At 34.5% G+C, this 26,113-nt stretch overlaps 2 protein-coding genes across 4 annotated transcripts in view; both read right to left on the bottom strand.

Annotated features, from left to right (window-relative positions):
* LOC106166714 (uncharacterized) overlaps window positions 1-508 on the bottom strand; it is a 31,605-nt gene extending 31,097 nt beyond the window's left edge. Inside the window, exon 1 of the mRNA XM_013545358.2 lies at window positions 354-508. The gene's annotated coding sequence lies outside the window, so the exon portion shown is untranslated. The remainder of the gene's footprint in view (window positions 1-353) is intronic.
* Window positions 509-841: 333 nt separating this feature from the next.
* The window catches only part of LOC106166671 (zinc finger FYVE domain-containing protein 26-like), a 33,753-nt gene continuing 8,481 nt past the window's right edge, over window positions 842-26,113 (bottom strand). For 2 of the 3 annotated variants that reach the window (XM_087005861.1, XM_087005860.1), the window contains exons 9-44: window positions 25,536-25,628; window positions 25,124-25,365; window positions 24,134-24,847; window positions 23,765-23,919; window positions 23,267-23,367; window positions 22,653-22,746; window positions 22,012-22,118; window positions 21,528-21,647; window positions 20,874-21,103; window positions 20,287-20,435; window positions 19,761-19,846; window positions 19,478-19,578; window positions 19,048-19,140; window positions 16,278-16,464; window positions 13,730-14,775; window positions 13,292-13,531; window positions 13,008-13,076; window positions 12,681-12,863; window positions 12,276-12,371; window positions 11,851-12,004; window positions 11,374-11,499; window positions 10,508-10,722; window positions 10,068-10,192; window positions 8,796-9,063; window positions 8,492-8,640; window positions 8,112-8,288; window positions 7,516-7,681; window positions 7,227-7,322; window positions 6,086-6,145; window positions 5,698-5,844; window positions 5,250-5,447; window positions 4,371-4,612; window positions 3,531-3,684; window positions 3,075-3,134; window positions 2,748-2,930; window positions 842-2,119 (exon numbers count right to left, since the gene is read on the bottom strand). In XM_087005861.1, the coding sequence (XP_086861987.1) occupies window positions 1,895-2,119; window positions 2,748-2,930; window positions 3,075-3,134; window positions 3,531-3,684; window positions 4,371-4,612; window positions 5,250-5,447; window positions 5,698-5,844; window positions 6,086-6,145; window positions 7,227-7,322; window positions 7,516-7,681; window positions 8,112-8,288; window positions 8,492-8,640; window positions 8,796-9,063; window positions 10,068-10,192; window positions 10,508-10,722; window positions 11,374-11,499; window positions 11,851-12,004; window positions 12,276-12,371; window positions 12,681-12,863; window positions 13,008-13,076; window positions 13,292-13,531; window positions 13,730-14,775; window positions 16,278-16,464; window positions 19,048-19,140; window positions 19,478-19,578; window positions 19,761-19,846; window positions 20,287-20,435; window positions 20,874-21,103; window positions 21,528-21,647; window positions 22,012-22,118; window positions 22,653-22,746; window positions 23,267-23,367; window positions 23,765-23,919; window positions 24,134-24,847; window positions 25,124-25,365; window positions 25,536-25,628 (6,851 nt within the window). In that variant the 3' untranslated portion in view covers window positions 842-1,894. The remainder of the gene's footprint in view (window positions 2,120-2,747; window positions 2,931-3,074; window positions 3,135-3,530; window positions 3,685-4,370; window positions 4,613-5,249; window positions 5,448-5,697; window positions 5,845-6,085; window positions 6,146-7,226; window positions 7,323-7,515; window positions 7,682-8,111; window positions 8,289-8,491; window positions 8,641-8,795; window positions 9,064-10,067; window positions 10,193-10,507; window positions 10,723-11,373; window positions 11,500-11,850; window positions 12,005-12,275; window positions 12,372-12,680; window positions 12,864-13,007; window positions 13,077-13,291; window positions 13,532-13,729; window positions 14,776-16,277; window positions 16,465-19,047; window positions 19,141-19,477; window positions 19,579-19,760; window positions 19,847-20,286; window positions 20,436-20,873; window positions 21,104-21,527; window positions 21,648-22,011; window positions 22,119-22,652; window positions 22,747-23,266; window positions 23,368-23,764; window positions 23,920-24,133; window positions 24,848-25,123; window positions 25,366-25,535; window positions 25,629-26,113) is intronic. The other variant, XM_087005862.1, reaches the window with a different exon arrangement.

The following is a 26,113-nucleotide window of genomic DNA, read 5'->3' on the forward strand; positions in this document are numbered from 1 at the left end:
TTTTATATCAAGGAAATGGTTCAGTCACGGTAGTAGCAAAACGTAACATTTTCCTACCCATCTCACAAATCATTCGCATAGTATACACCGTACATTTAAAACACTGATAAATAACACACACGTTTGCTTGACCAGTACTGAATAGTGAATAACATGCTCCCTTTAATTTTTAATAAGACCAAGACTAAGAGTGAAGCCACCAGCAAACTCCTCAAACCTCAGATCCAATCACGCCGTCATGAAGGTTAAACTAAGGATCTTAAATATGAATTTAACCAAATGAACGACGACTCTTATTAGCAATCGCTAGCCTTATTACCGAAGCTCAATACGGCGAAGTTCAGTAAACTCACCATGCATGGACAGACTACATGCCTCTTGGACCGCTGTAACAAGGAAATCTGCCACTGTTTACCTTTGCATGTTTGGTCGCAGCTGGGATCACGTGACAGGAAAGCGATTGCGCACTCTCCACGCACGAGTTTTTTTTAGTTGAAGTTGATGCATTGTGAATCTGGAGTCCACTACACAATTTTTACTCATGTTTTTTTTGTGTTAGTTTGATAAATTTAATATTACTGTGTGATTTTTCATCACCAAAATGTATGAAGTTCTAAAATAAAGATTTTTAATTGATGTAATGTGTCAAAATTATAGCACATTCGTGACTAGACTACTGGTAGATTATAGGAGTGGATTTGGGCATGCAGCGTGTTGCTAACAGTAGATTCAACGAAAGCGGCCTTTAATCATGTTAGTGACCATTCTTATATTCTTTTTTGATACATTTTTTCTTTATTCTGTGTGTATTTCACAACAGTATAAAATAATGACAAAAAAATGCTATTAAATATACTTAAATTTATTCATAAAATAAATTTGGTTGTTACCTTCATCATAGAAGTACTGTAGTCTCTACTTCTATGCCTACATGTACATCTCTGTGTGAAGTGACAGTTAAAGTTTAGATTTATGCAATGAACTAAAATCGTATACGTTGCTGTTCTTTTTCCAAGTTTCAAAATTTACTTGATTTTCCCATATGCATCTACAATTTAACATTTATCTGATGATGGGGTTATCTTAATTGATGATATAATAGTATACTAGTATATATATATATATATATATATTTAGTATTATTACAGTGAAATGATAAATTAGGTTCCGAGCCAAAGATATGCTACGAATACCCAATCTTATCCTACCGACCATTGTAAAAATAAACTGAAAAAAAAAATGATAAAACAATGTAGCAAATATATTGCACAGCTCAAAACTGAAGTGATAAAATCAATAAAGAATAAATAAATAAATAAACAATTACTATCAATTTTAAACTTTCTACTGCCCATACCAATGTAACCTTTGAATTCAATAAATAGCAATCAATATAGACATTTTTACTCTTGTATTTATAAAATAAAACATGGTTTTTTTCACCTATATGTGCAATGTGGATTATCTGGGCATTCAGATTTTAGAAGTATACAAATACAAATGATGTTAACTATGGCATCAATGGACAGGTATGGTGTCTCTTCAGTGAAAGACAGCAGAAATCTTTCCAAAGAGAAATATTTAATAACACAAGATTAAAGAAATTATTTCTTGAAAACATCAATCTTTAGAAACATCGATCATCTTATATGCAATCTACATTTTACATTACATTTTTGTTTAGTGTTAACAAATAACTTCTGAGCATGAGTGGATGACCAAGTCACATTTTATCAATATGACAATAATGACCCAACTTGACAAATCACATTACAGTCACTGAACAATTTTTCAAACATACAAAATGCCATTTGTGGATGGTATTTGGTATTAAGTGTAAATTATAAACTTCTTGTGGCAAAGATTAATATTGTAATGACACATCATTTTTATTTTATTTCTTTGGTTTCAGTCTTTGTTGCAACCATTTGTCACATATATTTTTCACAGCAGGTTGGCCTGCCCTCAGTGCAGCACCAGATATTCTTTGGACATCCTCAACCCGCTCCTCTTTTACAGCAATCAAGTAGGCCGACTTCAGCTTGCCACATAATATGTAGGCATTGATTTTGTTAGCCTGACTCTTTATAAGCTTGATCAGACTTTCTGCTTCTTTTGCCTGCAAAATACGAAAAGAAAGTAATGAAACGTGTGAAGTACATGAAGTAACTAAATGACTAAAACTTAATCAAAAGTAGTTACAATGCCTACAGACATATTTGTCACTCTGATAGCCACATCAATTTTTTTTAAACTTTATGACTTCACAGCTTGGGGGGGGGGGGGGGGGGGGGGGGGGTGAGGGGTGAGGGGAACCCACTTATATCCCAACCATCTCAAATTCCTTCACTAAATGTTACTTCATTGTAATGCCTCTGGAAGTTTTGACTATATTGCTTTTATAACATATCTTATCAATTCAAAAATCACAGTCCAAAATTTTTATGTACCACAGGCAATCTCATTTATGAGTATAAAATGAAAATTTCTGGAATGACATGGATTAATTTTCAAGAGAATCAAATTTAATGTTTTGGATTTTTTTTTTAAATTCCACTTGATATGTAGGTGTAATTTTTCTAACTCTATTACTTTATTAAAGTGAACAACAAACCTCAAATTTTTGGAATAACTTGGACTAGGTTTCAAGAGAACCAAATTTAAAGTTTTGGAATTTTTTTAAAATCCACTCGATATGTAGGTGTAATTTTTATAACTCCATTACATTATTAAAGTGAACAACACACCTCAGTGGCATCATCTGCCATGACTCTAATACATGCTCCTATGACTTCGTCATAACTCTGGTCATCACATAGTCCAGACTCCTGGATGCAGCCCAGTAATTGCTTTACAGAGATGAATTTCTTCTGTTTAGACAGCTGCCGGGCTACTGTGGTGTACACCAAGGTTGCATTCAACTGGAATTCCTACAACAGAAAAAGCAATTCCATCAATGACTTAATGCCATTTCTGGGTGACTAGATACATAAATGTGAACAAAAAATGTGCTGTCAAAAAATATCTTTTGCAACAGATCAACTTTATATATAAATACAGCAGCTTCTGCCTACCTGTATTATCCTAAATGCAATACCAAATCCATCATTAATGTTTTTTCCTGCTACCATAACCTAAAATTTTGCAAATTGATTTTTCATTCATTGTATAAATATGAACAGTCCATGACAAAATGAATTTCATAAACGCACATTTTTTTTAAACATAAAATTTTAAGAGTTATGAGCTTGAAGTTCTAAAAGCGTGTTACATTTTTTTTGTTACTTTCAAAAGCAAACATTCATCTCATTGGTTATATAATCATTTTACCAAACATGTCTTTCAAAAAGACTACAGCAAACAGAAAAATTAATCTTAAATAAAATTTCATCTCATGACCTGAACTCATTACCTCACAATCAACCATTTCATCCCTATATAATAATAATAATAATAATAATAATAATAATAAATAATAATAATATTAGTAATAATAATAATAATAATAATAAATGCAGCATTTCACCCACCATGTTGACTACATCCACTTTGACATTGTTGTTTCCAAATAAAGTGGGTATTTTTCCTGGTGGGAACATGAGTTCTCCTGCTGCCGCCCCGGCATTGTAATACTGGTGTAAGAATTTAGTGACTTCCACCTGAAGGCTGATTGTGTTAATGTACCTAAAATATAAAATATTCTATAATAATAGAATAATCAATCAAGAGCAGGCAAATCTAAGGAAGAGAATTTCAATAATTTAAAAAATGATTTTAGTGTGTCAGAAGAAAGCTGACAAGTCACTAGACATTGGGGCCATTCAGAATAAATGATCAGAGTACTAACTGATCTGCCGACTAAATATGGCCCACCCCAATTTAAAAGCGATGCAGCTAATTCCATGATGGTCTCCCCGCCTCCACATGCACCATCGATGCAGGGACCTAGCAATTAAACCTTTGAGCTGAGATTTAATCCATATAATGGCAAGTGTGGTGGACGGGAGATCATCAGAAATCAGCAGCATCACTTTTGAAGTGTGGTCGGCCATATTTTTTCAGCCGATCAGTTAGTACCTGGACAATCTATTGTGAATGGCCCCATAGAGAGTTCCGTTTAATTGTGCAGCAACACTATGATATTTTACAAAGGAACCTTATTTACCCAGACACAGCAAGAGAGCAGGTAAAAAGAATTTCTAACCTTGATTTTTTCTTTTTTTCTTCTGATTATGTTATAGCCAAATTAAAAGCACTGCCGGTCAAATAAAATTTCAAAGGACCCAGGGATATCATATATAATGTTAATACTAGGAACATGCACAGAGGAGTGCACATAGGGAGCACTCTTTCCTCTATCTCTGATATACCTATTGACTTCTTTAGGAGGCTGCAGCAGTCTCAAAGTGTCTCCACCACTTCCACCCCAGTCTGGTACCCTTCTTCCAGCAGGACCTTTCAGTCCTACCAACCATAGCTTCTGTTCCAGGTAGTCTTCCAAGTGTTGTTTGGCATCTTGTATATAGGAGAGACGGTTGTACAAATCCCCATATGATACAGCACCATGTTGGAAAGAATATGAGATGCAAGTCATGGCAGCTCTAACATAATCCTAAAGAAGAAAAATTTTACAGTGAATATATAAAAATACCCTAGCTGCCATATTCCTAAAAGAGAAAATTACAAAAATGAAGCCACATTACTTAAACAGACAGAGTTCAAATTTAAAAGAGCTAATGTTATGCATGCTCCTACTTTAGATCTATTTCATAGTTCTATTGTTGTCTTGCATGAAGTCTATGTACTAACAATATCATGCAATGGTTTTTTGGCTGTCTCAATTAGGCATTTTTCTCTTTTCCTCATCTCTTCTAACCATAAGGGCCCTTTTTTTTTTTTTCAAAAATGATAACTTTAACTTATTTCATTCTGAATGGCTTTAACCCCAGCTTTCTTGCTACTGACAATGAAGATGAAACTAGACTAAAGGGTGCCAAAGCCTATTTTGTCACCAAATTTCTGTCAAAGAGACTCTGGTAAAAATTATCCCTTTAAACTCTCCTGCCCCCTCCTCCCATCTCTCTCTCTTTCTCTCTCTCTCTCTCTCCTACACACAAGAGGAACACTTTTTTTGATTTTGGAATAGTGAATGGGGCAACCTCATTTCCAGACTTGTCTGAAAAGTGTATGCTAAGGCCTGATGTGTAAATTAGAGAAATACACAACTAAAGCAAAGTTTCAAGTCTCACCTTCATGAACAACTGCAACTGGTACAACACTTGCATGTATTTTTTCTTGTTTAGGTATCTACATGCTGCTTTGAGGTAGGGTGCCCATTTCTCTAGTGTGGTGTCTATTAAGATTAGCTGATCTTGGAGCTTGGCCATTTCTCCAGTCTTCAGAGTGGGGACAAGAAGACATTCAACAAACACATCTGGTGAGCATCTCTGGAAGGCATGCAATCAAAAGTTTATATGATAATATCAAAGGCTACAGACCATATCAACGTGTTCCTTAATTAGAAGAATCCAAAACTTGCTAAGCACAAAAATATATTTTCACTTTTGTTGCTTGTACAAGGACATATTTCCTGTGTGCCAAAATTGCCTAATTCACAAGTGTCATGTTACTCTGACAGTTTGTCAGTTCAGTCTTTTCACAAGCAAACATAACTGATAATGAATACTTTTCCTCTACCTTGTCTAAAAGATATTGCACAGCCTTCATCCAATACCCATGTTTTCTATAGAAGCTAATGACGCTGCCATATGTACCATATGCTTTCAGGTAGTACAAACATTCTTGCAACTGTTGTTCACTGATGTTGGTCTCTTCGTTCTGTACCTGGAAAATATGAACTTTTTGTTTGCAATAAAATATTCCAATAAGAGTGAAAAGAATTTTTTTGTAAAGTTGTTCTTTCACAAATAAGCTCTGTCTAGTCTTTTCAAATTCAAATGTGTAAAAGTGCAAAAATCTGTAGGCATTTAAATACCTAGTATGTGCATGTGCCATAATTCTTGTTTCAAACATTCATTCTACTGACAATGACAATGAAACAATTTCTTTTCATTCATGAACCTACCACAAATGGCTCAGCTATGAGACTGCTGATGGACTTCAGAGATGCCTGTAGTGCCTGGATCTGAAATGACATAAACCAATCAAAATTTAACACTTCTCATACATTCAATCACCTGACAAGTTGCAAATGAAACAGATAAATAACTACAAATTCCAGAATAAAATATGAGTCAGCAAAGCTGTAAAATGGGCAGACATATAGATGAAAAATAACTGATAGAAGCTGTAACACTAAAACAGTATAAAAATGGTGAACAATCAATTTGATGATGAAAGTGCACAAAATGTTTTTTTTTTTTTTTTTTTTTTTTTTTTGGGGGGGGGGGGGTCACATTTGATGCAATATTTCATAAAGCTTAACAGCATAAACACCATTAGTTGTTAATTATGTACTATTGTTACTAAGTACATTAAGAAAATGCAACTACCATAGGGTTTCTCTGGAATTCAAAGTCACACACTGTGAGAAAAATGAAAAATAAAAAAATCCAATTAAAGGGATAATAACTCTTCATTTTGGCCAAAAAATGAATTTTCCTAGAGTAAACAACAATTTTTCCAAACTTACCAATGGTTAATGAATCCATTTTTACATTCGAAGTTAGTCCCTGTTTTTTTTCTAAAAGTTTGTTTTTTTGTTATAATCTCTTAAAAGATTATAACAGAGTATAGCCATCAATGGAGGTCACGTGGTCTAAAGACAAGCTCAGATATCAGAATAATAGCTATAACTGCCGTTTTTCTTGTAGAACAGAATATGTTATATTTCCATGAGTTGTTCACAATGTTTTTATTGTGAAATATAGATCTTATACGAAGAGTTATTATCCCTTTAAGCTGAAATTCAAACCTGACCTGTATTTTGTTGCTATGAATCAGTCAAGTCATTTTGACAATAATAAGTCATATTGTTATCCATTACTATAGTAACTTTGAAAAGCAAATGGTGAAAACAACCAATGCAGGTGATAGCTACATATCCAGAAACAAAATTTCTATCAAACAGCTTTACTACTAACTGTCTTTGAGGCTTATGAATAATAAATTTGTTATCAATGCATTCAACTATTTCCTAGATAAATAATAACAAGAACTGTTAAAATTTCTTAACCAGTGACTGTATTATATGATAACTGACTTACTGTGTTGATTCCAGAGCCTGGTAAATTTTCTATACATTCTACAATATCATTCAACAAATTGGAAGACTGTTGATACTGATTTTTGTCCACTGGTGCCTGTAAAAGACAGACAAATGCCAAGTACTTTTTGATATCAAAAATGCAAATATCTTAACCTAAGATTAAAAATTTAAGTAAAAGTAATCAGTCCATTCTATCAGAACAGTTCATTTCTATCATTATTATAACCCCATTTTATCTTGATCAGTCCAGAGTTGCCTTTAATATAAACTAAAGTTGAATAAACTACCTTCATACACCTAGAAAATTTTTCTCTTGCTGCCTGGAAGTCTCCAGTTTTTAGGCAAGCTTTTCCCCAAGCAGCCCAAACACCTGCAGGATCAAGTCCACATTTGGTGGAAATTTCCATGGCTAGTGAGAGTCGCTCATCCTCAATTAGTTTATCTCTCAGTCTCCTGCAATGATAAAATATAAAATACCAACCGCTGATCACACTCAATCCCAAGTTTCAAAGTAGTGACTATAATTTTAAAAATTCTATAAAACTAAAAAGCATTTATGTTTATGTTTGCCATGGTCTGTTCAGTACGAGACTTTCAGGACATGCTAGAATTAAGAACAGTCTTGTTAAGCAGTGGAACCTGGAGTTTAGAACAATACCCCTATTAGAAAAACTTGGATGACAAAGATAAGGATTTATAATAACAGCTGACATAGTTAAGAGTACCTTTAAAACATAAATACAAAATATTACTTGTAAAACATGAAAATTGTGAGTTAAAATTACAACTGCACAAAAGCTTATGAGATGAAACATTATATATAATGTCATGTATAACCTGAAAATGCTGATGAGATCAAATATAATATATATAGGTCCCACACCTTACTGTTTCTAACTGTGTAAGCTTCTGAAGGCTTGGAATGTGTTTACAGTGTGATGCAACCAGAAGGTTCAGCATCTCCACTCTTCCACTGTACATCTCACACTGAGCTATACCATTACTGTTCCCACATGACAAGAACTTCATCTTGGCGTTGAACAGAAGGTACTTCATCATGCTGAAATATCATTATTAAATGCTTTATCAAACCTTTGATCATAAGAAATTTAAAAAAAATTCAGAAGTTTCATGTTAAGAACATGATACTTTAATTTCTTCACATATTTTTCCCTTAAGATATGGAATTCAAAATGGTAAGATTAGCGATCCTCATGCAAATTAAAAATTACATTATAAGATAAAATCATGGTTTAGAGTTACCTAATGACAAGGCCATAATCCACTTCAGCATGATTCTTTACAGCAAGTAATTTTGAAACATTGTCGCACAAGTTAAGCAACAACTGTCCACATTCTTTTGCATCACTGTGCAGTGCCAGGATGGATAAGCACAATGGAAGACTCGGGGCCTAAAAATAAAATATTATTATATACATAAGAGTATAACATGTGTTTTTAACTTGTAGATCTTACTGCATTTTTAAAGACATCTCATTTTCAGTAGTTTTAATTTTTATACCAATACTACATTACCTAACTACTGAAATTCTGATCAAACACTCACATGTTCATAGTAAAAATCTTCTCTTAAGTTTTTGTTGTGAGTTTGGTCTTGTGTTAGCTGCCAGAAGAACTCGGACTGCTGCTGCTGATCAGTGACAGTTTTATTTATATCAGCTTCATCATCTTCATTGTCCTCCTCGATGATATTTTCTGGCGTTCTGGACAACACAGATATGCGGGCTGGGCTTGCAGACATACGACCAGCTGACCCTGACAACCTGTCCCGCAGTCTCTGCTGCAACATCTCTTTTTCCAAACCCTCCCTATGACTACAAGAAAAACAAAATATGCTGGCTGCTTATAGGAAGTGATGACAAACTAGCATGTAGGGGTGCATGTATGAATGTTTTTGTGTGAGCATGCAAGTTTGCCTTGTGTACACTTCTTGAGGTGTATTTTCTCAAACAACAGATCAGTATACAAATGAAATATCTTAACTTAAAGTACTCACAGACTTTAACTATTTTTTTAGTATTTTTTTATCAGTTCTTCATTTCATTCTTCATTTAGCTCTCAACTTCCAAAAAATGTATATGATTATGTAATAATCAAATCTTTATTTTGAATTTCGATATAAAGGACATTTAGTTTAAAGTTTTAAGACCTTCAGATATTAGGAAATAAAAACTTTAAAAAGGAGAAGGTCAGGGATTAAATTGCAAAAGTACAGCAATAATAGGAATTATTATTTTTTTTTTAACTAAGATGATCCCCTGACAAAATTAATTCCTTCTCTCTACCAGAGGTCTTCTCTAGCTGTTACTAATGTACAATTTAAAATAAATAAAAAATACATACATAGTATGTACAACCAATGTATCCCAGCTAGTGAAAGCATTATAGTATTAGTTTAGATAAACAGAGCTTACCCTCAAGTATTTAAAAGCTATAACCTACAGAAGCAATCAGTGTTTACCAAAGTATACAAAACAAACTTTTCTGCACATTCTCCATTTTTTCCCACAGTAAACAAGAAATAACACATATTATCATTTAAAAATGACTTTAAAAAAGGAAAAGAAAACATAGGAAATAGGAAGAGAGCTTGATGTTTTGGATGTACATGTAAATCTGACTTGATTGTGGTAGGTAAAGTTAAGTTAAGTGTGTTATTATTATAAGTGTGTGGTGTAATTTTAATTCATATTTCAGGTCATCTTATATGTGATATAATACTGTTACAGACAAAACTTGTCAATCAAATCTTTCGTAGTTTTGTTTTGATTTAGCTGCAGATCGAAATACTCCCACTCTGCAATCTTGGTTATCTTACCCCATTACTGCCTCAAAGCAGTCATCACAAGTCCTGGCCTTGGTGCCATTGATATTGGTAGTCCTTGCAGAGCAGGCATAGCAAACTACTCTGCCACAACGTCTGCAGTGATGACGTCGCACAAACTGAATTGAAGGACATACAATGTTTTACAAGAATTTTCATTTTAGTTGTTATTAAAATCAATCTAAATAGATTTGAATTGAATTGAAGAACATACAGTGTTTTACAAGAATTTTCATTTTAGTTGTTAATAAAATCAATCTTAATAGAAATTTCAATTTGTACAATTATTCAATATATCATCAAAAAGAAGGATTTACATGAAGAAAAAAAAACATTTAATTTCAATAAAATACTAAATATCAAGAATTTCCTCATAATTTTACTAGCTGTTCTTTATTAAATGTTAAGGTAACCCAAAACCAAAATAGACTCACCATACTGAATCTCTCGATCTTGCACACCATACAGATACTGACTGCCATGTCCGCTACCCATTTGTCTTTAGCTGGTGGTTCAGCAGGCAAGAGGAACTGTCCACTGGGACTGTAGTACGAGGAGATTAAGTCTGTACCCTCTTTCACACCATAGCCACTGCCTGCGGACACTCCAGATGAAAGGATATCAGTGGGGGACCTGGACACTAATGATGCTGGATAATTATTTAAAAAAATACATGCTGTTAGTCCCACAGAAAGATCGAGTTTAAGACTGGGTTTCCATCCCTAGATCGATCTAACAGGATCCGTCCATCTCCACAGGGTCCCTCGCTAAATTACTTTCAGCCCAAGCGGCTTTGATGTCTGGGACGCCAACTAAAGCTGCTAAACGATAGTTAATTTCCCCTTATCAGCCTCCACAGGCTTGACAGACATCTAAGCCACCCAAGTAAATTGCAATTAAGTGAGAATCCCCTCGGAGATAGTTCGATCCAAAGTTAGTACGATAGGGTCTGGGAATGGTCTCTATGGTGAGTATGGTGATAACCTGGAGTACAAGTGAAACAAATGTAGGTCGCATTCACAACAATAGATGATTCATGGACTTACAGATCTGCGAATTAAATATGCCCAACCCACTTGAAAGCTTACCAAGTTATCCCCACCGAGAATCTTTTCATTGTCTATCAGGGGATTATGCGACAAACTTTGAAGTGGGTTGGCCATATTTGATCCAAGGATATTTAGTCTGCAGGTTAACTTGTTATAAATGCTCCCTTTAACTCAATCCTACCCCTCCTCATTATACAATAGAAATACACTTCAAATATTCCAAAAATACAGAAAGGAAATAAAGAAAATACCTAAACTGGCTGTTCTTGGGTATCTTCTAAATGTCAAATCTGAGAATGATGTATTATGGAGGAGACTTGGGGAATCAGTGGGGTTCACTGTGGATACAGATGTGGCAGAGTCACTCCTGCTCCTCTCTGAAGTAGATGAAACATTATTAACAATTTTACTTTACTATATTCATAACATTTTTTTCATATTTAGGTCTTTCTAGAATTCAATCAGAGGTGTTTTGTATTCTGATTTCATTGCTGAAGTCTGTCTGCCTAGTACTGTGTCCATGTCTGAGGAACCTTCCAATGACTGACTGAGGAGATTTCTTTTTCAATGTTACAGTAACTATAATTTAATTACAAGATGTAAAATGACTGATTGCTAAGCATGTGATGAAGGCCAACTTTAAGTGACAACCATTTACCTAAAATGGTAGAAATGCTAAACGGACTCCATAAGTTGCTTCATTATTATACATGGAACAAAAGTATTACCATCCTCTATTTGAACCACTGGGAACTCCAAAGCCTTGTTGGCATATTCTGCTATCAGCCCATCAAATTCCTTCAAACTGCAGCCAAGGCTTTTGTCAGAGAGATGGTTGTAGTCTGCCTGCATGCTTTCATATGCCTTACTAGCCCAGTCCACCTGTACAGTTATAGATATGTTATAGATAAAATAATTTAAATGAACAACAGTCAGGTGTCTGTCCATTCCACAAATAAACAATTAAATGGTCAATTTTTCATTTTTGACACAAAAGCATAAAACTTGGCCAGATTACTAAAAATGTAGAAATTAGCATTTTTGGATATATATGGAGCAGAAATTAGCATTTTTAAAATCTAGTACATGGAACAAAGTTTTAGCAGAATAAACCAAGGTTGATTTTTGTTATAACATAGCTCAATGATAAAACCTTCATATTCATGAGTAATTGTTCCAGAAGTAGCTTTGGACAGAGAGCCAGGTGGTCATATTCTGCCCTGACATGGTCTGGTAAACACAGCAGTGCCTAGGGGACAAACATTCTTTAATATATATATATATATATATAGTTATGACTTCTTAGCAATTTTTTTAACACCTGTATGTATTATGTTACACAATCTTGATGTTATAATTTTTTATCCCGAATGCCTGCTTCTTTTTGGTTGGAAATATCCAAGGTCTGTTTATACAAAAAAGGAAGCAAGATGACCTCACTATATGTTATAATGAATCAGGGCAAAAATAATAAAACAAGGTAGCCATTAGTACACATGAGGTGTGAATCAAAAATGAACAACTAAAATCATTTATCATATGTCAATTTACTATCTACCTTTGAACCCATACATAACACCAGCATTTCATCTTTCTTCCTTTGTCCTAGCTCTGCTCCTAGGTGACTCAGCAAAAACTGGGCCAGAAATAACTTGTGCTGCTGCTGGAGCAGTTTCTCCAGCAAATTCTGACAGATGCCATAGCAAAACTTAACACTCTTCTGTTTCAAGTCCTCCAAGGCCTAAAACAAGATGCAAATTATTTATCTAACTCTCCAACATCTTCATTAATTGTTCTGGTAAATATATCTTTGGTAAAACTTTTACATTAGCATACGTTTTTTTCTTTTTGCAAAATTACAAAATATGGTTTGCCTACATCTTACCTGAAGAACGTTGGGCATGTTTGCATTGTCTTGGTCCAGTAGGAATGATATGTGACATTCTTCAATTTCCTGAAAGTAAAATGAAGAATGAATTTAGTGAGCCTTTATAAAAAGTTTGGATTTTGTCTGCGGTGCATTTCAAACCTAAGCATCTATGTACCCTGTTCATGATAAGCTTGATTTTACTGTTTTACTTTTACTGTATTCAAAAAACTTTACTCTTTCAAACAATATACACTCACTACAAATCATGTCTTTCCAAATGGCGATATGTGTTCTTTTACCTTTTTCATCGTTTCTCCAACATTATGCATGTTAGACCAAGCTCTTGCTGTCTCAAAGTCTTGGGATGATATCAACAACCTGAATATAGGTTCAGGCTCTGAATCGGATAAGGTAGCAACAACTGTCCAACTTCCCAGCTCTTCCAATTTATCGAAATTCAACTCCAGCATTCCACTGAAGGATTCTACTCTAGTTCTCATAGAAGATTTTATCTGCTTGTTCTTTGCATGTTCTGTGATCTGGAATTGTACACCAGGCAAGAAATATTTTAACACTAAACAAACTTCAAGGCATATTTTCAGACTTGCACTTACCACAAAATATGCTTAATCTTAAATTCTTAAATATTTAATAATTCCGTGAAAAAAAAAAAAAAAAAATATCCAATACACATTTATGAGAATATGAGAATGATTGTCTAGTCAAGCATCACTTACCCTTTGATATACTCTGAGCTCTTGAAGTTTATTCCTCACAGCTTTGAGCAGCTCCACATTTTCTATCTCTCTGGCCACACAGTGTTCTAGCAATGTGACACAATCGTTCACATTCCACTTCTTCAGTGTACACATCACTTCCCTGGCTTGTGTATCAGGCCTGTTGATTTGTAGTAGGTAATGCCATTTTTCACAGGCCACACCCCTGGTGCTACCATTGCCAAGACTGATGTTTGTAGCACTGCCAATGCTGACCATGCTTGGACTTGGAGGTGGCTCTGCCTGCTCCTTAGCTGCACAACACAAGACGTAATCTTTGAAATTCATGAGATCTGGCTGTTTGTGTAGATATTCTACAGGGATACAGTCCAAAACTTCCAAGATCACATCCCAATTCTTTTCATTCAGAACCTCACTGAGGACATTTGCGAGAAGCCATTTGAATTGCTGGCCCTCTTGCAGAGCCAGAATACATGTTTTGATGGAAGAATTGTAGCTGTCACTAGAAAACTTCAACAATGGATCACCACCATGGCGAATCTCTGGATTTCTGGCAGCGATGATGGGTTCAATGTGCCCTAGAATATGTCTGTGCAAAACTGAGAATTCTGTGGTGAGTTTTTGGTAACGGTAGCTTTTGATGTCCACCATGCTCAGTCCACTATCAGTGCTATTACTATTAGCAGAACCAAAGAAATCCTCCTTGATGTGTTGCTCTATGTCATCCATCTCATCTGCACAAACCAAGCTGACTAATGTTGCAACAAGGCTGGAACTACTTTTCAAGTACTCTAAAGTCACTGGTGTTAACCTGAAAGTGGCTTTATCAAACCCATCTTGGTTAAGAAGTCCTTGGGAAGAGCTTGTCATACTTCCAGAGGAGTTCTCTAATTCTGGAGGAAGAGAGGAACGTCTCCGATGTTTGGATGAGCTTGATAGGTCAAATTGTCTTGAGGAATTCTCAGAGAATTCAAAAGTGTAGCAAAATGTGTAGTCAAAGGCACCCTCTATTACTTTGAAAGGCAGTTCCTTCTTTGTGGCAATTCCTAAAAAGTGACTTTATTCTTTTTACTAGGTACAAAAGGGCAATCTTTTAGTGGAGTGGTAATATTTTGAACTAATTCCTTCAATGGCCTACCTTAAATTCTAATCAAACAGCAAATATGTATAAATCAATGCAGTCTTGTAAATATGTACTACAATGATTTAAGTAGACAGAGAAGTTTTTCTTTTTGTTTCTATATATATAGAGTCAAAATAAAGACATAATATATTAAACTTTCTACTTTCAGTAATTCTTTATCATCTATCAAATAAGCATTCTAAACACTAAAATAATATCAACTGAGTATAAAGTCGAGACTGCACAGAATATTAATTTTCTCCATCCAAAAAATTATAAAAGTAAACAAAATATCATTTTACCTACAGAAATGTTAGAGTTTTACATTGGTGATTAAAAAAGGAAGCACTTTTATCTGCAATGAGAGTGGGGACAAGTAATGCTCAGGATGTAACATCCTATTGACCACAGCTTCTTCTATTTACATACCAGCAGTCAGCAGTTGAAAACCTTTGCAGGTGAAAAGTTACACCATTTACATCTACCAAGGCAGCAAAGCTGTCAAATGTACAGACAAAAAGCAGAAAATAATGATGCACAAAATAGGTTATTTTGTAAATTTGATGCAATTATACATTAAGCTTTACAGCAAAATCAGCAACAAGAAGTTTAATTATATGCATATTAGGTAACAAGGTTATACTGCACGTAACTAGCATTAGGCTTCAGGCCCATATTAGAATTCAAATTCATACACTGAAAGGCCAGAATGAAAAATGGAAGACTGGATCCGATAAGTCTGGTTTTTGAACTCAACCTGTATTAAAGTCATATTCATCAGTCATTTAAGTATGAAGACAATAGGTAAAACGGTTTCCACCTAAAGCGTTATCTGTATTGCATATAGTGTACATAATATATGCTGAAAAAACAAAAAACAAAATGGAAAAATGGTCAGATCAAGCTGATTTTCGAGCTCAACCTGTACTTTAGTAATATTGATCACTCCTGTATGTTTGATGACAATAGGTCAAATGGTTTTCCATGAAATATCCTATATGAATTGTATATTGTACAACATAATATTATGCTGAAAAAGCAAAAAACAGTATAACTTCCAGAAAAATGGTTCAATCAGGGTGATTGTCAAACTTGATATGTATTTTAATAATACTGATCATTCCTGTAAGTTTGAAAACAAAAGGCCTTTCAATTTTCCTGGATATGTGTTATCTGAATTACACACAGTATATGCTCAAAAAAAAAAAAAAAAAAAAAAAAAACAGCATTACTTTTGGAAAAATGGTCTGCTCAAGCTGATTTTCAAACTTGAACTATATTTTACTATCAATTTACTAATAAGCAGTGACAACAACAACGGGGGTAACGACAGATCCACGTGATGGCTATATGTACAGACACTATGTGTCTGCACATAGAAATGTTTGGATGGAGAAGATTAACATTGTAAGAAGTATTACGTACCATCATGTTCTTTTTTGGATGTTCCATCATCTCCTAATTCAAGCAGAGCCCTCAGTTTTTCATAAAGGCCTCCAGTAGCAAAATTTGCAATGAATTGTAGCAATCCTTCATACACTGCTATGGTGGAATTTGATCCATCACTTGCAAAGTTCTGCCTATACCACACTAACAACTGTGGGATTATCACCTGAAATATTAAGAAGAAGAAGAAGAAGAAGAAGAAGAAGAAGAAGAAGAACAACAACAACAATTTACTTCTGTTATTCAACTGTAAGCAAACTTTATTCAACATTTTTTTACTGAAATGTCATTTTCTAATACTAAGAAGGACATCTCTCTTTAAATAATGTCAAACAGAAATTTTACAGGCATTAAATATTAAAATGTATCATAAAATCTATAGCAGATGTAACTGTAATTCAGTAAACAATATCTGGCATCTACAGTTTAAGAAAAAACAAGGCAGCAAAGCTGTCAAATGTACAGACAAAAAACAGAAAATAAAGATGCAAAATAGGTCATTTTGTCAATTTTGATGCAATAATAAATAATGCTTATAATAGCACTGTCAGTCAACACTGAATTTTAATCATGCACAACAGGTAAAATGGTCAATTACATGAGCGGACCCAGAGAAATTTTCTGACAGTATTCCAAAGTATCTATTTTGATCCATCCTCCATTTTGATGGTCTTCCAACAGAAGAAAAAATAGATACCAGGCAATATAAACTTAATAACCTGACTGTCTTCCGGAAGACCCAGAAGATGGTCTCAATCTACCCTTTCAATAAGAATACAGTTTCAGGACCATGAGTTCAAATTCACATGATGAAAGTCTCAATATTTGAAAAATGATGACAGTGCATAAAATAATATTACATTAGTAACATAATGTTCAAAGACATAAAAAACAATACAACTGCTTATGTGGAAATACAGAAATGTCAGAGCCTCAGGTGGATGAGAGTTAAAAGTCACAAATGCAAGTGTTTGAGAAAAAATTATAAAGGAAAACATAACAAAACTAGAAAAGCGCTCCGAGAGTGCAGACCTCTGCCAAGGTAGCAATTGTTGATTATTATTGATTATTGTCCTCTTTGGCCCACTTCTGACAGTTCCTGAAAATTTCAGCAAAATCGGTCCATAACTTTTTGAGTTATGTTGATGACAAACAGGGGTGAAAATATAACCTCCTTGGCAGAGGTAAATATAATTCTAATGAAGCTGCTATTCAAACTTTTAATCTTTGAGTTTGATATATATATATATATTAAAAGCTTATTTGCAATATTAAACAAAATTCACCTGCATAATTATCACTGCTTCCTTATTATTAATCTAGCAGAGAGCTTAACCTATGGGAGTTTACAGGGAAATATCAACAAGTGTGCTTTATGTAATCTCATTTAATGGCCCATTAATTAGGCAAATTACTTTATATAACACTGAAATTAGCTAAGTGATACCCAAGGGAAATTTACAGACTGACCCTCTCAAAGGTCTTTCAGGCCCATAAGTCACAACTTAAGAAAAGCACAAAACAATAATGCACAAAATAGGAGACTACCAATTCTGATGCAATAATACATTATGTTTAACTGCACAGTCAACATCAAATTTTAATTTTGCACAACAGGTAACACCAACGAAAGTAAAAGCATAAGGCTTCAGGCCCATCAGAGTTCAAGTTTATACTTAGAAAGTGCCAGAATGAGAAAAATGAAATTTCACACAAAATTGCATAAAATTCAATAATAAATGATAACCCAATTGACCTGGCTTTCTAATTTGAACTGCATGCCGATCCTAAAAATCATACTTGTATGTTAAAAATAATAATAAGTAGCACAGTTTTCTTTTCATAATATTTGCAGTAGCAGTGCAAAAAGATTTTTGTCAATTTTGATGTAACATTACATAATAAATTATAGAATAATTATCACCAATTTTTGATTATTGACTATAAATAGCAAGGACATGTAGAAAATTTGATTACCATTCGGCTTCATGTCCATGGGAGTTCTGAGTCCCACAATGAATATGCCAAAAAGATAATAATGAATATTTCACTAAAATGTATAACTTCCAGAAAAAGAAGCTAATTAGACTGCTTTTCCAACTCAGGCTGCATTTTAGTCCTGTGTTTCTTTTTTGAAAGTTTGACAGTCATAAGTAACATGGTTTTCCCATAATGGTCATCATGGAAGCAACACCAAAAATTGTGTTTTCTTCTATTTTGATGCAACATTACATAATGTTTAACAGCATAATGACCATCAATTTTAAATAATAAAATATTAGTATCATGGATATTCAGAAAATGTGACTAGCAAAGGTCTTCAAGCCCGTGGAGGTTCTAAGTCACACCTTGAAAATGCCAATAAGTGAAAAATTAAATTTTCACAAAAAAACTGTTTAATTGCCAGAAAAATTTACCAAACAGACTGCATTGCCTACTGAAACTATTTTTTAAGTCCCATGTTTCTTTCCTGTACGTTTGAGAACAGTGAGTGACATGATTTTCCTTAAATGGTCATCATGGGAGCAGTGCCCAAAATAGGGGTTTCCTCAAATTTTGATACAATATTACATAATGTTTAACAGCATAATGACCATCAATTTTTAATAATAAAATATTAGTATCATAGATATTCAGAAAATGTGACTAGCAAAGGTCTTCAGGACCATGGAACACACACGCACTCACACACATACACACACACACACACACACAATCACAAACAAAAATCTTTTCATAGAATTTTTACCATTTTTTCCTCCTTTTTTGCTTCTATATTGTGTATGAAGTAATCTGTCATTGCAGCTTTAAGCTGGTTGCTGACAAGGTCTGGTGTTAGTACCTAAAAATCATAATTATGAAACAATTTTTACTCTTTAGGGACGTTTCAACAAGTTACTGAGGTAACAAAATGATCAACCATTTTGTTTCATATAAAAACCACAATTGATTAAATCTCACTAAACTAATTGAGAGACAGTGATCGAAACATACAGAGGTATGTCTGTTCATATAAAAAAAAAACATTTTCATCTACTCATGTGGATGTATACGCTAGAATAAATAAAGTATATAAAATACCACATTTGACTTCAATCAGTTATTGAAACAAATTCTTATTTTCCTTAAATTTCAAACATAAATATAACACAGCAATCTTCATTCTCAGTACTAAGTACCTGAAGTGGAGGAGAGGACTGGCAGCCTTCACTGATAACAAATATGAGCCTTGGATCTGGAGGTGGGGAGTACTTGTACCAGGGGTCACTATGGTCCAGTGCTGGCAACAGAAAGTATACTATGATCTCATTCTACATGCCACAGAAGATTTTTACCATTAATAAATTAAAGTGAGTAATATACAAGTATAGTGACCCTTGTGTTTGATAAAATAAAACATTTTTATCACTATTATCATTAAAAGTTTTAATAGTGACTCTGGTTAATAATTCATTTCAGCACCTTGCACTCTATCAGCTATCAATCCATCCATTTTGAATGGTGGATTAAGACCTTGGTGGCAAATGACATAATGTACATCAAACAGACTGAAATAAAAAGCAAAAGTAACACATAAAAAGTTCATATAAAAGAAAGGTCCTGAAAGTTATCAATACACATCTTATTTATGTAAAGATTCAATCAACTTGAGTAAGTGAAAATTATTTTTGCTACATGCACCTCCAAAAAATGTGAGGTGCACTCATTCAAACTCTTCAGATCATCTTAACTCACTTTCACAGGTTTGTTTCCCACTGTTGGAGCAGAAGTTCTACACAGAGCATGAGTAGAAACACAGCAGGAAATGAGCAGTGCTACCGAGTGGAAACTAGCTTTAAATTTTTTACTAATGTTGATCTGAGCTCCATTTCAGAGATTTTCAAGATTTACATCAAAGGAAGGCTATCAATCTGTCAATCTCTCAAAACTGAATGCTCAAGATAAAACTATCAAAGTGGAAAAGGTCTTAAATACTTATTTCTCTTACCTCACAGGTCCCAGCTGTCCAACATAAAAGGACATTTTACACTGAAAGGCAAGCTGATCAAATGGTGTGGTAGGTATGATGACTATGTCTGAGCTACTACGACAATCTTGAGAACTGCTGAATGAAGCCCCTCTAGGTCTTCCCATAGCCTGTGATTATAAAGAATTAATATACATTTTAATATACTTATTAAGTACCATCCAGATGAATTGAATGTATATGCATTCAAACTGACAGTAATGTCAGTTCAATGAAGAAGATCACTGAAAAAAAACTCCACATATTGCAACTTACTTTTTGGAATACCAGAACTTTTGTGCTCAGTAGATGACAATTTTCTATTCCAGTGATGCATTCTCTTAGATATCAAATACAATTCACCACACACTTTTCTCTGTTCAAGTTTTATTAATAAATTTCAAAGATTTTGAAAAAAGGAATAATTCCTTGTCTTGGCTATGAAGAAGATAAACTATTTTTTACCGTTTTATCATTTATCAAAAATTAATAACTCAACAGAAAAAAATGTGTCCTAGATGGGAAAAAATGTAATATTCTTCAAATGAAACATTTTGGCCATCACTTGCCTCCTCTCTTATCTGCTTCTCCACTTCATACAAGTACACTAAAATGTACATCAGATTGAGCACATTCACAAAGAAGCACCTTCTCTCATTCTTCTCATCTAACAGGGTAAGGTCCACCCATTTGAGTTCTTTGGTCCCTTTCACAATTTCCCTGTACTCAGTGGTTCTGACGACTGATTTTGCAGCTGCTACATTGAAGATGTGACTTCCTGTAGCTTGGGTGGCTTGCTCTGGAAAAGGGAAACATTTGACTTCTGCATGAAATACAGGGTCCTTCTTCAAAAAGAAATTCAAGAGTTAAGTTGATCTTAATTATGAGATCAGACATCTGAGAGTAATTTTGGCTAATTTTAAAATCAGCAGTAGTCCACCTAAATAACAGTGGCATTTGGGTAATTTCTATGATCCATAGTTTTCAGTCCAAAATAAAGACCAACTCTTAACCAAACATCTTTTGTGAACTGAAATTAGGTTCCAAAATGCGTAACAGCAGGCTGTTAACTCAAAACAATCCCCTATCGCAAAAATCATTACTATAAACTTGATAATCATGACATATTTTATTCTTGAATATCAGAAGGAATACCAATGCAAAGATATTGATTGCACCTCTGAAAACGTGGCTTTTAAATGTTTGTCAGATTTCCTTTTCACCTTTCATTATTTTGATCATCCTGGTGAGTAGTTCTCTGACCACAATCTCTGGGTGTCTGACTTCTGCTGGACAGACCTCAGAAGCATTCAAAATCAGCTTCCCATCCTTCAGCACTTGGCCTGGAAAACGAATTCAAAATCTAACAATAAAACTTTCAGGTCCGTAGCAAGGGGGGGTTCGGGGGATTCGAAAGAACCCCCCTTTTTGCTGGAAAAAGGTCCACTCTGGGTAAAATTTGACCTAGGTACATGGGGATTATATGGTAAAAGGTCCACTTTTTCAGAAAAAGAACCCCCCCCCCCCCCCCCTTTCAAATAGCTGGCTACGGGCCTGACTTTGGTCTTCCACTTTGCACTGAAGAATATCAAAGTAATGTCATTTGTTTAGAACATGACAAATTCTTTGCACTTTCTGTCAATTTCAAAGTAATGTTGCACTTCTCAGGGTAATTTTTCTTGAGGGATATTATAACGCTCACTTTACCTTGCATGACACCGGCAACAGGATACCTGCAGGGGATGTCAGGACAGCAGTTTTTCACTATTACACGAGTCAGATTTAGTTTCATCTTCTTGGCAACTACTTCAAGTCTAGAATGTCATGGCATGAAAAATGTTAAAGCAGATGCAACACATTAACAGAATAGCTTGAACGAATATCCTTCAGGAAATAAGCCAATCTAAAAATTTACTTATCAAAATATACAAAATGAAAGTTCATAATGTAAATATCAAGCTTTAAAAAATCTGTCCTTTTGCCAGGTCTGGAAAATAATGAGTTACGAGGTCATGTGGTCGGTTGATCAGAACTGATGCAGTCTCAAAGGAGAGGAAGCTAGCAGGTTTAACTATCAAACTGAGCTGTCATTATCTACCCACGTGGTAGGACCACTCAAAACAGAATTCTAAATAGATGGAACTGTAAAATAGAGCATCCGATCGTATACCTTTAATATTCAGTGCCAGAAATGCAAATAATTTTTCATCAGTTTTTCTCTTTATCATGAATAACTAAAATGTGTTAACTAAACAATGAATCCTCCAAATGAATGTTTATGCACAGCTCATAACTTACTACTGTTTATGTAAACAGAAACAAGTAAACAGAAGCAACATTATTCTAACCTAGTGGGTGGCATTTTCTTCCCAAACATGAGCTTTCCAAGAATCTGAGTTGGCCCCTCTTGTAACATTTTGAAGTAATTGCCCCTTGGATCCACTGAAAGAGTAAGCTAATTAAATCTCACCCAAACCATGAAAGCAGCGTCATTTAAAGGGATAATAACTCTTCGTTTTGGCCAAAAAATGAATTTTCCTGGAGTAAACAACAATTTTCCCATACTAACCAATGGTTAATGAATCCATTTTTACATTCAAAGTTAGTCCCTGGTTTTTTTCTAAAAAGTTTGGTTTTTTGTTAAAATCTCTTAAGAGATTATAACAGAGTACAGCCATCAATGGAGGTCACGTGGTCTGAAGACAAGCTCATATATCAGAATAATAGCTGTAACTGCCGTTTTTGTGGTAAAACAGAATATATTATATTTCTATGAGTTGTTCACAATGTTTTTATTGTGAAATATAGATATCATATGAAGAGTTATTATCCCTTTAAGTATATTTTTCCTTGTTTACATGAAATACTTTTTACCTTTCATTATTTTGATCATCATTGAAGGTGAGGAACTGAACTGCTAGTCTGTAACAGCTTGTAACATAATCTTAAAATAATTACAAACCTGTTTCTATGCTTTCACACTCTGCTACTAAAAAGGCCAACTGCTTAACATGGTTGTACAGAGTAAATAGGTAGTTTGTATTACTGCTCATATTTTGATCCCTAAAAGGATAAAATTACATACCATAGTGATCAGAAATACCATGTTTGAAACATGGCAAAATAATTTTGTGGCATATTATTTCTTAAATGATATGTTTGAAATAAAAGGTACATAAAGGGTCAGATTGTGAACTGGGGCCATTTTTCCATTCAGGTTGATTATGACAGTATATGCCAACTCAACAAACCATGTGATTTCTATTCCTAATCACAAAAATTCAATCTACTTTTTTTAATAACAAAAATAGTGGGTTGGACATAAGAGGTATCACACAGGCTTCTGTTGTAAAATGTAGATCTTCATCACATGGTCTGCAGAGAAGGTACATTTTTTAAAATAAAACTTTTGCTACTGGATTAGCAATGGGCCCTAAGACTCTTGAAAAAAAATACAAACCTGAGAAAGTAAGCCTGTAGTCCAGCTACAGGAACCAGTTGCTTATGGTGTGTCATTAACAGCTTCATGCTGCTATGAGTGACAGGTTTCAGTTTCACTTTCTTTTTTCCACTAAATGCTGCTTTTCTTTCCAATCTTGCAGCATTTTCCAATGCCTAATTCAAAGAAAACCAAGCTAATAACACACAATTGCAAGGTGACTATAAGTGAGCAACGAGAGGAATGCAAAAATACATCTTTATATGGTATTTTTAGGTTCAGACTTGATATAGTTTTTGGTAATAAGCTCTAGAAATTAAGGAGGATCCTGAACACATCCCAAGCAGGCATTTGCCTTTCTTGATTCTGTTCAGTCACTGAACATCTCACCTTTTCCACACCTTCCACTCCCTTATCTAAATCCATGACTGCAGCAAAGTAGAGCTGAAATGATGTCAGGTCCAGAGGCAGGGCTGCAGATGTCAGACACTGATTAGCGCTCTGTTTGACATACATAGTGCTGCCCTCTACCTTCCCCTGAGGAGCCATTCCTTCTGTTGTGCCTTGGGTGTGAAGCTTGGTTAACTGGTCCAAGAAACCCATCATGCCCTTCAACTGCACTTCATGCTTCGAAGATTTGACAGCATCTTTAGAAGAGTCGCCAAGATGAACATGTCTGGTGTTCCCTTCTCCATTCAGTCTTTTATTTGCCATGGTCAGCATACTACTACAGGTCTCCCATGACTTGCAGCCACAGCATGCTAAATCCAGCATTATCATACATGGAATATCCTCAGCCTTGATGTGACTCGAAAACATACTGGATGCTCCTTGAGACTTCACGGCTTCCAATAAGTCCTGGTTGAATTGAGGCAGGTTCTGTGACAACAGAAGTTGATCTACAATGCCGGATATGGTCATTTTAGCTACACCTGCCTCCGCTGCTTTCCTCACAGCCCCTAGGCCCTGTCTGGTGCTGGCACTAGGTTTGGTGAAAGCCTCACTACCATGAGACTGAAAACTCTGTAACTTAGTCAGTGCTCCCTCATACTGCTCTGCAAACACAACTTCTGATGCAGTGGCCTCACCTTGTAGACTAAAAAGCTATAAATAACAGTATAACAATATTATTTAGATATGGTAGTTAAAACAGAATGCCTAGAAACCACTGCATTCAATAGTTCTATGACACGATAAGGGTGAGTAGACTTGAGGACACAATGTAAAATAACCAGAAAAACAGAACATTTGCCATTAATTTAAAGAACAATTCGTCACAGTAAACAAAAAGTATGAAACTTTAGTTCTTCAGATGAAAACAAAAACTAGATACAAAACTGTTTTATAGCCAGTATCACTTTCAAAACAGCCACAGTATACCTTTATCACTTGCTGTGCTTGAGAGTAATTTCCTCTTCTCAGTGACATCACCAGCAGCGCATCATGGGAAGACAACATTTTTGTAACAATACTCTTATCTTTGCGCATTTGAGAGATGCTAAGTTTTCCAAAAGATTTCATTTTCTTGCGTTTAGTATTGCGACGAGAACGTCCAGTGCCACTTGCATTTCCATCATCTAAAATGTCTCCGCTATCCATGCCTGACTTGCTACTTTCTTTCCCTTTATTACAGATAGGGGAGAAAATTCAACAATTCATATGAAAGACAAAAATAAGATTTTCCTTGCTTTATGTCAGTCTTATGTGATGTAAACTAATTTTCACAAGCTTAATTAGATTTACATTTGAGAAACTTAATTTATAACTTTCTTTGAAGCATCAATTTATTTACCTGATGCGGTAGACTCTCTTTTAGTTCTTTTAATTCTACTTCGTCTATTCTTAGATTTTTGGTGTTCCTCCTCATCTGCATCTCTTGTTCCATCTAGTGAAAATAACAGGGTTATGAAGTGACCATCTATCCAATTACTAACTCAGAGGTGATAATTAACAAAATAAATGGTTTACTTCATCCATCAAAATTGAACCCTTTATAAAAAAGACTGCGCAATACATACAGATGAACTTATTCTTCAATCAAAAACAACATTTTACAAATGAACATTGAAGCTAGGTTACATATTCAAAATGCAGGAAAAAAGGTGCACTATCTGGAGAAACTTATGTGCACAAACTTTTAAGTATAAAATATTGCATTTATTACAGCTGGCCCTAAAATAAATCAGTTTCTGCCACTGGGTTTGACAAGTAAATTTAAATGTATTTATTTGTTTATAATGAACTTTGAACATCAGCATCAGCAATGCTGTGAAATAGTGTTTTTGTTGTTTCTTGTTTAATAATGGTAAAGATGTTTCTAAAGAGACTAAACATGCTTTTTTTACCTATGAGGCAAGACTTTTGAAAACA

Source organism: Lingula anatina, chromosome 2 (assembly GCF_051362555.1).
Source record: "Lingula anatina isolate TDL-2025a chromosome 2, LinAna3.0, whole genome shotgun sequence".
NCBI lineage: Eukaryota > Metazoa > Brachiopoda > Lingulata > Lingulida > Lingulidae > Lingula > Lingula anatina.